Source organism: Uranotaenia lowii, chromosome 2 (assembly GCF_029784155.1).
Source record: "Uranotaenia lowii strain MFRU-FL chromosome 2, ASM2978415v1, whole genome shotgun sequence".
NCBI classification, from domain to species: domain Eukaryota; kingdom Metazoa; phylum Arthropoda; class Insecta; order Diptera; family Culicidae; genus Uranotaenia; species Uranotaenia lowii.
Genome location: NC_073692.1, coordinates 21,828,577 through 21,840,805, shown reverse-complemented (window position 1 = coordinate 21,840,805; position 12,229 = coordinate 21,828,577). Strand labels below are relative to the sequence as shown.

The following is a 12,229-nucleotide window of genomic DNA, read 5'->3' as shown; positions in this document are numbered from 1 at the left end:
GGGTATAAATTAAAAAATGATCGTTTGAAAAAAAAAATCAATTCATAATAGAGTTAAATGACTAAAATACAGAATCATTGAAAAAAGACAGATCTAAATGAGTTAAGAATCTAAAACAAAGACTATGAGTTCTCAAAATTCAGAAAAACCATGGATATGAACTTTAGTAACTGAAGTAACAACACAAGACATGAAAATCTCAATTAACTGAATCCGAAAAAATTAGAGATAAAAAAAAAACATAGAAATATTCATGTTAAAAGAATCACTCAATGATATTAGCAACTCAACTATGAGATCGTATTATGTTATTATAATTTGAGAATGAAAAATGATTTGGAAAATGATATGCTGAATTCAGGATATTTACTTCAGTATATGGTAACATTTTGGTTAAATCAGATGAAAATGTTTTAATACGAATTTCAAACCTAAGACAAAAATTGGGATGGAAATTCTATGAAGAAACTCAGTTCTGTCAATTGGTCCAAAATTTGATCCCTGGTAAAATTTTGAAATGTTTATCATAAAGCTTCTCTGTTCTCTCTTAGCACTGTGAGCCAGTTTTGACGAAATAAGCTGCTATTTTAGAGCAGTATCCATTACTTGGAAAGTTAACATAATAATAAACATTATAATTGTGCAAGACGTTTGCATGAAATGAAAATGAGGAGATGTTTTTCTTTATTTTACCAGACTTAGATGTTTCGATAAAAAAAAAAGAAAATTTGAGTTGTTTTTCCTCATATTCCCTTGTTTTTTTATTTTTTGAATTCGGTTCACATTATTTTTGTCAAAGTTTTGGGTTGAAAATTTTTGAAATTCAATACCAAGATTTTGATGTTCTTGCGGAAGAACTTCTTCACTGCTTCCTCTAGGGGGGGCCCTTAAATTATGTAAGAGTAAAACTTTTCTAGATATTATTTCACGGGGGCCCCTTCAGTTGTTATATTTAAAGTCTTCATTCCGATTTTCTTGTTTTGATTTCTTTTCATAGATTTGTAGAAATTGAGGTAGTATGATTAAAGTAATGTTTATTTTTTTCCTCCTCGGGGGGCCCCCTGCACCGGGAGGCCCGGGGCAATTGCCCCTTTTGCCCCCCCTTTAATCCGGCCTTGCTCTAATGGAAAGAATATGAGACCGAAATTGATTCATTAATTTTTTTCCCCTTTTAACTCCCGAGATTACATTTGCACCTTCGCAAAAAAAACGTGCGAAATGAGGATCCATCGGAAATGTGTTTTTCAAAGTTCATTTATTAAAATACAATTTTCGCGACTAGATGTTTTCTGCGTTTCATAACACAACCTTCTGTCTCAAAATTTGTTTCTAAACTGACTGTATGAAGAATTTCGACTTCGTTAAGCCACATCTCTCTCATTTTCGCTCGGGCAGAGTTTATTATCGAACTATTCTCTCTTGTTCTCACTTAATCAAAAACCGAAAGCGACTATGCACACTCTCTACAGTTCCACAAATCTTACCAACACTTCTGCATTTACCTATACCTGACTGTTTTAATTATGCACCGTGACAAATGCGCATATTATATTTTCACAAGTTTTATTTAATTATCCCTTAATTTATTTTTTGCGTAAATTTTCAAAAATCATTATCCAATAAACGATCGATAAGTGTTAGTAGAATTCATTTACCAAGGTTTAAAAAAAAAGAAATTTTAGATCAAGAACGAAGTTTCCGTTATTAAAATTTTTATATTTTCCCATTTCTTGAGAAGTGAGAAGTTTCGAAATAAAAAAATAAAATTCAATCGAATAACTCGTATCTTTTCTGGGAATATGGTCAATATTAAAAAGAAACCATGGTTAACGATTTGCTACAGTGAGCGAAATAAGAATGTGTGTTTTTCTTGTTAAAATATGAATGATTGAAAATTACGAAAATTTTCTTCCACAGTTTGTTCTGAATTACTTAACGGATAAACCAAGCATAAGTTTACTTTTTTTGGACGTAGCAATTGGCGTTGAGGACCAAAAATGTGAAAAAGGGTGCGAAATAAGAATAGCACCACTTGAGTTTTTCAACAAATACAAGATTATTTTTAAAAATTTACTGTGTAAAAGCATTATTAATTCTTCTACGAGTTATTTGAATAGATAGCTACTGCATTTTAGGAGTTTTAATATTAGAAAAATTTAAGTTTCATATAAAGCTTCAGGAAATAAAAAAGGAAATTTATTCAATATAAACGTATTTATCATTTATTTATTTTTCTCAGGCGGGTGTGTTCCAAGTTGGAACCTCCAGCACACACAGGGTAAAGCTAGTAAATATCATTCGGAAGATTTTTGATTACATCTAGAAAACTTAAACTGTCATCATGTTTTATGAAAAACTAAAAAATCGAAAAAAAAAGTTTGTTCTAAAACACTCTCCAGTTGTATCAAATTCTTCAAAACTTCTTTCAATAAATAGATAAGGCAAGACAGAAAATGGTTTTGCAAAGCAATAAAAAATAAATTTTTGATGATTTTAGAAGTCTTCCATCAAGATTCCTCATAAGTCCTTTATTTTCATATTGTAGCTTTGATGTAACTATATTCTACCTAAATTGATGTGTGCAGATATATGATAACTGCATTTTTGTTGACGAGCTTTGATCACCGTTGGTTCTTATTAGCTTTTCTAGTTGATACTTTTCGGTGAATTTGAAATCAAATAAAAACATTTCCTTTGACGTTTTGGCCTACTTCTTTCAGTCATCCTCAGAGAACTATAGCAGAATACAAAAACTATTGATGTCTTGATGTTGCTTGCTGTCATCGCATTCGGTGACGTCGTTTTTTAATCCGTTGTTTAACGACGTCAACAAACACGGCAAGTTGGAAAGTCTGTTGTCTCCTGAGCCGATGTCCCCGAGTTCGAGCCCAAGAGTAAACATCGAACACAGTTGTACCGGATAAGTTTTTCAATAATGATCCGCCAACTGCAACGTAGATAAAATCGCGAATGTCATAAAGATGGTAAAACGACTATAATCGAACAAAAAAAAATAGTTTTTGTTTCTGATATAGTTTTCTGAGGATGGCTGAAAGTAGTAGGTCGAAACGTCCAAAGAAATGTTATTATTTGATTTCAAATTCACCGGAAAGCATGAAACAGAAAAGCCAATAACTGCATTTCTTTTGTTGAATCCAAAATTCTACTTTTATTATAGATAGGGATTTCACTTATATATGAGAACTTTTTTTGTGACAATATGATCAAAAATTATGAAACATATAATTTTTGATCAAATTCTCCTAAAAACACTGAAATTCTTAGATTTTGCATTGGGATACTCTTATCGATTAATTTTCAAGTTCCTTATTCTTTGGAAAACCCATCGCTCTCGTTTTGGTCCAACAGTTTTTAAAGATGCAGAACTTCAGGGAACAACAATTAATATTGTTGATGAATTCAACAACTTAAAATCATATACACATTTTGCTCAATGAAATTTGTAATAAAAATCATCTAAAATGTCACTACATACAGAAGTTCATAAATACAGAAGAACCCTACTATTCCAAGGTAGTCGGAGGAAGGACCACCTCGGGTTAGTGAAAGCATGGATTACACTTAGAAAACTTTAACTTTTTGCTCCTGTTTGCATATCATCCAGGCGCTTTCTAAGCGAGTTTAGACTTAAAATTTCATGAGAAAAAAAATAGTTCTCTGTTTGGACGAAATAACTTTTTCTCACTTTTTCTACCATCTCGTTTTCGCAAAGTTTTAGCCAGAAAATTTTCTAGAATTAATATATTAGAATTTCATTTGCATTGCGTGAGAACAAAATTTTCCAGAAATACTTAAAAAGTATAATGTTCCGAACAATTTTTCTTGTACTTCCATACAAAATTTCAAATCAAAATATCAATTTTACAAATTTTTAAAAATTGTATCGTTCGTTTTAATTAAAAAAGAAACTTTTCAGACTACAGTAATTTGAAATTCAACAAAACGTGTACAACGACACTCCTATTTTGTCATGCTTTTTGGATTTATTGTTATTAAAGGTCGAATGGCATTATCCTTGCCAGATTGCCCGGTTTTATTCGAACTGTTTCGAATATCTGATACAGTATTTGGAAAAGGTCTGGTCTGGCCTGGTTGCCTGAAATTTGTTGACAAAATTTCGGTTTATACCCGAATTTTTACATTATTTTGAAAACCAAAGAAAAAACTTAATTTAATTAGAAATTTTATTTTGTTTTTTTTCTTTGTCTAAGTATGAAAATGTTCGAGTAAATTTTAATAAGAGAAATATTAACGATTTTGAAGTAGCCTAAAATTTGATTATTAATTTGACGATGTGTTTTGATAAGAAAATATTGATTTAAATAATTCCTTCTAGGTTTGAATTGAACAATTACTTGAATTTGGAAAAATTTGCTCCGATATTGCCCGGTTTTTGGGTTGACAATTTTTAAAATTTAATGCCCAAAATTTGCTAGGTTTTTTTGGTTAAAATTTGCCGTTGAGAAAAATTCTGGTATCCTTAGTATATATTCAAATGAAATTTAAAAAAAAATGTATAAATTCTTCAAATAAGTAGCGAAAATTTCAGCATTGTGCGTTTATCGCTTAGCAAACGCAGAATTTTTTTCCAAACCAGATATGTATTATGAAAATCATGTTATAAATTTTTTAATTTTATATTTAGGCTCCTTAAAGTCTCAAGGTGTGAGCCGATTCAAATTAAATTTTTTTTTTACTTTAGGAGCCAAAAAATTTATAACTTCACGATACAATTGCAAAGGAATTCAGGAATTTTAATCCCTCTTTAATGCATGACTTTTTAAAAATGAGCATTGCTGTTGCTGATTCAGTGAAATAACATCGTTTTTATTGGAATAACACAACAACGTTATTTTGAGTATAATTAAAGTTTTGCCCCATCAAAGTTGAAAAAATATTCTTTAGATTCTTAATTTATTTCAATACGATTTTGTAAATTTCTTTCGCACCTTTATAATTGGGTGCGGAAAAGTGTTTGTGATGTGATTGATTGAGATTAAAAAAATTGTTAGAATTTGCAAATGTGAAGAAATAACAGCGATTTTCCAAAAACTACTTTTTTCAAAAAAAAAAAAGTTTGATTTTTGCATTTTTTCCACATATTTTTTTTTAGATATCTCACATATGCATTAAAAAATCGTACTAAAAATACCATGAGCTAACTTAACTAAATCTCTGGAATATTTTTTTGTGAAAACAACTCTATGCATAAAAGGTTTAAGTTTTTACTTCAACACCATTTGCATTGTAATTTTTTATGATTATACTTCAATTCACTCCATAACGAATATACCTGGGAACATTTCAATTAAATTAATTTTAAGCCATAGCTGTTTTTTGTAGCCAAAACATTATTTTAAAAGTTCTTTTCGATTACAAATTTGTACAGATGAGAGAAACCCATTTGTAGGATTTTCACTTTACAATGTTCATAATTTATGGAATTTTAATTTGTTATTAAAAAAATCCAGAAACTCTGTAGGTATCAGAATTTTATCATTCCGATGTGGCATTGTCGGAGCTTAATCATTTATCCAAGCAGAACGCGTCCCCTCAAAAAAGTTATTGCCAACACGTTTATAAACAGCTGCCAATCGTGTTCCGTTTTAGAGCAGCAACAAAATCCAATTAACTGCCAATGAAGTTTGAACTGGAGCACAAATTCAACTAGTTCAGATCGACAGACAGAGTGCCAAAGTTCACCATTCACAACGATCGGTGCATCGACACAATGAATCTTGCACTGCCCTGGCACGTGCCGGAATATATTTCGGCGGTCATTACGGATATATTTTTTTAATGGCAAGTTTTCCTTCTCTCTGGTAAACAAACGCGAAATGACAGCTGGTTCGCGCGTAATTAAATTCCGTGGCACTCATTAATTCGACCGGGGGTGAGGAGCGTGGCGTTTGGAGTTATCCACGACTATCCACGTGAATCAACTGACCCCTGCGCCTGACTGTGGATGCCAAATTTTGTCGTTGATTCTGGGGAAGAGCTTGTTTGTTGCAGTGATAAAATTGAGCTTTTTTTTTATTGTTCAGATAATGCAATTTCAGGACGAAGACGGGTGAGGATGCTGATTGCATAAAGCTACAGATTAATCACGCAGCAAAATATTTAATAGATATCCGCCCTCAGACACACTCAGTTGTACATTTTCCGATAGTAACGATATCCCGAATGTCAATAAATATGACATAATTGAATAAATTGTTTTTTTTTTGCATTGGACAATCACAATTATGAGACATCCTGATCGATGAATTCGACGAATAATTGGAAAACCAAGAATCAATATTTGTTTACACAATAAATGGTAAACGTTCTCTTGAAAGTAAACAAGACCGTTAAATGAACAATTTTCAGTACTAAGAAAGGAAAACCAAAATAGATTTTAATATGCTTTATCCTATAATTGTGATGTTAAAATTCAATTATTATGTATGATCTCCCTTAGACCACAAACTTTTAAATCAGTTTAACTAAAAAATCGTTCGAAAAAATTGCATTAAATACTTTCCTAGTAATCCAGTTAGATCCAGCTGTTGGAATGTGAAAAAGATTGGGAACTTTTTCCTGTTTCAACAGCTAATATTTTCATTCATAATGGAATCAGACTCCTCTAGGATTCATTGCACCTCCAGTGTTTTCTCAAAGTAATTCAAGAAAAATAGCATCGCACATATGGTTTTATGTCTACCGCAGCTCAGATGAGCCCGTTTCACAAACTCAAACCATTCGCAAACATACACACTCTGGCACCAAAACCATACATTGGGAGCACATTATTAAATTCATAAGACACACATTTTGCCCCCAAGACGAGAGGATCATTGGATTCACTTTCTATCCCTTGATTTCATTTTCCTTTTTCTGTCATCTTTTTTCTGTCAACTCTGCAAAACTATATGCATCTGCGAATGCGAGCGGAAGCACGGAGAAAAAATCGCTTTCGGCATTTTCGCCAGCATAATAATGTCGGGAACATATTTGCACCCAACAAGAGTGAGATGGGAAAGCAGCAAAAGTCGGATGGCAAATCGGATATGCGAAGCAGTAGGAATATAAAGAATTGAATGCATTAATCATGTCGGCACTTTTGGGATACTGCTGCTTTGTGTTCCTCGATCTTCCTATGCTCTTATGATTTATACGTGGTAGCTTACTCTCTGGAGCCACTATTTTCCCGAGGATTTTTCGGAACTGAAAGCACATCCTGAGGATGCTGTTACATGCTTCGTTGGCTTGACGGTTTGAATAGATTCCAGTGAAATTAAGTCAACTTCACGATAATCGAACCAACACTTGTGCTGACAGGTCGTTTGATAGTTGTCGATGACTTTTTGGGAACTTCGAATTGAGATTTTTATTGGGATGATGTTGAAGTACTCTATCATTTAGCAATCAATATTCGTTAATTTGAATTGATGCTCTTTTAGCTCCAAAGATTTTTTGAAAATAGTTAAATGATTATTCAGTGACCAGGTGAGCTAACTCATAAAGAAACACTCGATTCGAGGAAATCATCTGGAATTTCGTTTTTTTCAACATGTTTATTTTGTGCTCTTCATAAAAAGCATCAGTCCATCAGCATTGAACAATCCGAATCGTTCTTTGCTTCTTTAAGCACAAATTGCTCGTTTTTTCCTTCCACTTTTGCACAATTATTCCATTTCTAGCTACGAATCCTACGCTCTTCTTCTTAAGCTGGATGTCACATTTTCATTTCTGTACCCAACTTAACCAACCACTCAATCCATCTTGTTCAAGAATGCGCAATATCGAACATATTTTTCCTCTACATTGTTTTTCCTTTTTAGCTAGCCTCACTCATCGCTAAAAAAAATCAAAAAATAACATCAGGAAAAACAACTTAAAAAAAAACAAAATCAAACAACAAAGGAGGAGCAAAGCGGAAACAAAAAATTGCTACCCAATTTATTCCAACAGCTGATGTTCGGCATCCAGTTCGAAATTGTTCACGTTCCCGTTTTCCTTGGAGCGTGCAGTTTTCAGCTCTTAATGACGTTCTGTTTTTTTTTCTGTCGTTTTCTTCGAAGAGTACCCGGGAGGGAGAATGATTGAGAAAAATGTAGGAAGGTACCTTCAACAACACAACACAATAAAGCAGAATCATACACGTTTGAAAGTTGTTTCCGGGGCAGGCTTAAATGGAGAAAGCTTGCCTCTTGCCGAGAAAAATTTGGGTGAAGCTGAAGGCTTCCGAACATCAATCAACTAGGTTGTTACGCATCAGTCAATATGTATTTTTTTATTTCATAATCATAATCCCAAACTCATTTCTAAAATGCCTATCCAATACTGGAAGCTAAAAATGCTGGCAACTTAACATGTTGGCTTATGAAATTTCAATTTAAAAAATGGAAAATTTCAGAATTTTAGTTTAATTAGTTCAAGTCAACTTAACATGTTGGCTTATGAAATTTCAATTTAAAAAAAGGAAAATTTCAGAATTTTAGTTTAGTTAATTCAAGTTAAAATCTTTATTATCAAAATGAATGACAAGCGTTTCTCCGAAAACGCGCAAAACTATTGTTTACAAATAATGTACTATCCTCAAAATTTTGCTGAGTAAATCAGTGAAAATGGAAGAAGTAAATATTGGAGCGGTCTGAACTTCGATTCGGAATTAGGAGAGGAAAGCAGTTTCGTGGACAGAAAAATACCTGATGCCAATTTTAGCATCAGTTCACTTATTCAAAGACACAGTATTTTACCGGAAGGAGGACTAAAAGTGACAAAACAAAAAGAAAGTTTAGAAATGCTAATAAGATTCCAAAAAATAAGTAAATTCGACAGTGAAATTTGATAAAGAATTGTAGAAATGTAATTTTCCAAATCCGAGGGTGAAAATTTTAGGCTAATCCCTCTATTTATTAACGATACAAACAAAAAAAAACACGATGGCTTGGCTAAAATCCGACAAAGTCCAGATCGTACCGAAGGAGATGAATCCGCCATATTGTTCTCATGCGGGACGAATTGAAACTTTTTGGACTCTTACCAAATCGGACTTAAAAAAACATGTAAAGTTTGCAGATTCTATCAAAAACTTAATTTTCAAATCGTGCTTTGACGTAATGAGACACTTAATATTTTATTATTTAAAAAAAAATCTAGGCTAGACAATCAAACTCATTCTGTCAGGTGCAAAAATTTTAAGATTTTTCACGACTGTTACATCATAATAAATAAAGTTATTTTCAAGTTATAAGATTGATAGGTTGAAAAAAAGAAATCAAAAGAACTATCACTTTCTCAAATTCGGCACGTTAATTCTCCATCAAAATTATTTAGATAATGGATTTTTTTTTTTGATAATTTTGCAAACCAATCTTTATTTTAAAAGGAAAATGAGCATTGTGTTTCTTGTCAAAATCCAACAAATAGTCGACCTTAAACTGATGAATTCTGGCAAAAGTCGGCAACTTTAAAAGAATATTTTTTATTCTGAATTTTCTAAAGATGATAATCCTTCTATAGTCTTGAGAGTATCTCCATAACGTTAAGATTTTTTGGTTCGATCTTTCAAAATTTTAATTATTCTGGGATAAATTTCAACTGAAATCTTAAACCGATAAAAAAAAACCCTTATCACAACCAGCAGGTATCGTCGCGCATCCAATGCATCAATAAACGATCTCCATTTAACTGACTACTCTCTGGAGCCACCATCATTCAATGGAAATCAAAAACTGCAAATCTCTACGGCAACATTATAGGAAGTCTTCTTCATAACTGATTGGACAAAAACAACAAAATGGATTTCTAGGAAGGTTCAAACGAAAGAAACACCCAGAAAGCCTATGAGTTTACAGTTTAATATCGCAAATCACTATTTCAAAAGGTTTTTTTTTCTCAAAACCTAATTCGCTGAAACCCTCAAAATTTGAAGGAATTTCAGAAAACTCTTATGACCACAAATGATTTTATTTAAGTGAATCAATTCACTTAACATATTTTTGTAACTGTTGTGCTTCTTTTTTTAAAACCAAAGTCTTATAAAAAGTATTTCTAAGAGTTTGGGATTCAATTCAAATAAATCAAACAATTAAGAGAGCCAAACATGCTAGCTAGTATTACAAATATCACGATTCAAAATTTTTTAACATTTCGACAATGACCGAGTCTTTTTTTTTTTTTCAAAACAGAATAATAAACTTGAGCATCCTCATTTCTACCTGCAAAGAAACACGGACTTTAATCTTCTCCCAACTGAAAACAGTGTAATAATGTAGCATTTTTCGAAAATGTATGAAAAACAATTTTGATACATCTTACTTGGCATATTTTCTCATAAAATTATCAACAAATTTTTTAAAAGGTCGAAAAATTTATTGATGTTTGTTTGAATTTGTAATGTCGGTCAATTAATATGTATGTCGTTACAATAACATTCATAAACAAAATAATCACGTAAAACAGCGTACCGTTTTTCAACTTTGACAAGCTGCCTCTTTTTTTCTTGGTTTATATAATTTCAAGAACTTTTCACATAATGAAGTTCAACCACCCAACAACGTTCCACAAAATTTAATTCCGCTTCTACTTAATTAATTTTGATCAAAACCTGTTTCCCAAGCTATCTGAACTATATTGTGTAAAACGAATGTATAAATGGTCTTCCCTAGGTATTCCCTTTGTATTTTCTCCAATTTGAATTTTTAGTACAAAAAGTTATTTCCAGACATTGATTGAAAATAATTCAGTCAAGAAATTTATTAATAAGTATTCACATCTAAAGGCTCATCGTTCGACACAAGGCATTTCATATTACGATGGACTTATCATAATAAACTTTTTAAGGTAAATTTGAATTGTAATTCTATAAAATTATGTGATTCAAACTCAAATCATAACACTAAAGAAGTTCACCATATGCAAGAAGGTGTTTTCCTCAAGACGTATAATCAATTATTTATATAAACACATCAACAAAGTGGTAGCCATGTGATATTTACTTTCTGCTACACAATATCAAATGAATCAGCAAAAAAGACGATAAACATCAATAATTTGATGTTTGTTTTTTTTATCTTTTGTTTGCCTTGAATATTTTAAATATCTTTGAACTAAGTTAATAAACTATTTTTAAGGCTAGAAACTGGCACTTGGGTTCATAAAAACAAATCGATATGTTCAATAATTTTTTTTGCAGATACAAAATTTTCTAGAAAAAAATCAACCTAAATTTTGCACAATTTGATGATTTGAATTTTATCCACTCCACATTTGAAAGGGTTAAATAATTATCAATTTATTGGTAAATAAATTTTTGAATCGGATGATGATTATATCGAGAAAGTCTTATTATAAATAATAAAAAACATATCTTTTGAACATCCATTCTCAGTGAGTATTTTTTTAATTTAAATAAACAATTTTTTTTTCTTGGCTTGTTTATTTTTTTCCTTCTGAATTCATTTGAAAACTATATTTCTGAATTTAAGGGAATCAAAGTATTGTATTAAAAGCATATATTTTTTCCTCCTTTTCTTCCTTTTTTCCTTTCCACCTTTTCTCCTTTCCAGGATCTTCGTAGTCAATTGGATGTGAAAAAATATTCAAAACTTTCAATTTCAAAACTAAAAAACCTGTGCTTCAAATTTCAATGCGATTTTGCTATTTATAAAAAGGTTTCGATTCGATATATTGATGAACATTACGAAAAAAAATTTCGAAATTGCAAAGCTTGAGTTAGATCTGAATAAATCCGAATTCCAAAAAAAGTGTTATCTTTATGCTTGCAATATTCAAACAAAAATTGCAATTCTTTTTTTTATCCACACAAATGCCGCGGAGATGGTAAAGTGTCTCAAATATACAAAACAAAATCATCTGTTCATTCCATACATTGTAAATGATAAATTCAAAATTTCATATTTTAAATCTTAAAAATTTATACTTTGAATTTGAAAAAAAAAAACAAAATTTCGTTTGAATTATTTTGATGTTATGAATTTAAGACTTATTACAATAATCACTCGTGAAATATAGCAATCTTCAATTTTCTTGTTTTCAAATAAAATTCAATTTGACCGGGACAAGCATCAAATTCTACTTTTGTCACCTTTTAATTTTAAAGAAAATTCATAAGGGGAGAATTTATTAAGGATACAGGTTTTAATTGATTGATTTGATAAATTATTCGAAAATCAAACTTTAGAATATTTGAATAGTACCA

The 12,229-nt window shown here is 31.2% G+C and overlaps 1 protein-coding gene across 1 annotated transcript in view; it reads left to right on the top strand.

Annotated features, from left to right (window-relative positions):
* Positions 1-11,587, top strand: part of LOC129741144 (potassium voltage-gated channel protein Shaw-like) — a 178,145-nt gene extending 166,558 nt beyond the window's left edge. The window contains exon 11 of the mRNA XM_055732851.1: positions 11,577-11,587. Within this exon, the coding sequence (XP_055588826.1) occupies positions 11,577-11,587 (11 nt within the window). The remainder of the gene's footprint in view (positions 1-11,576) is intronic.
* The last annotated feature ends 642 nt before the right edge of the window (positions 11,588-12,229 follow it).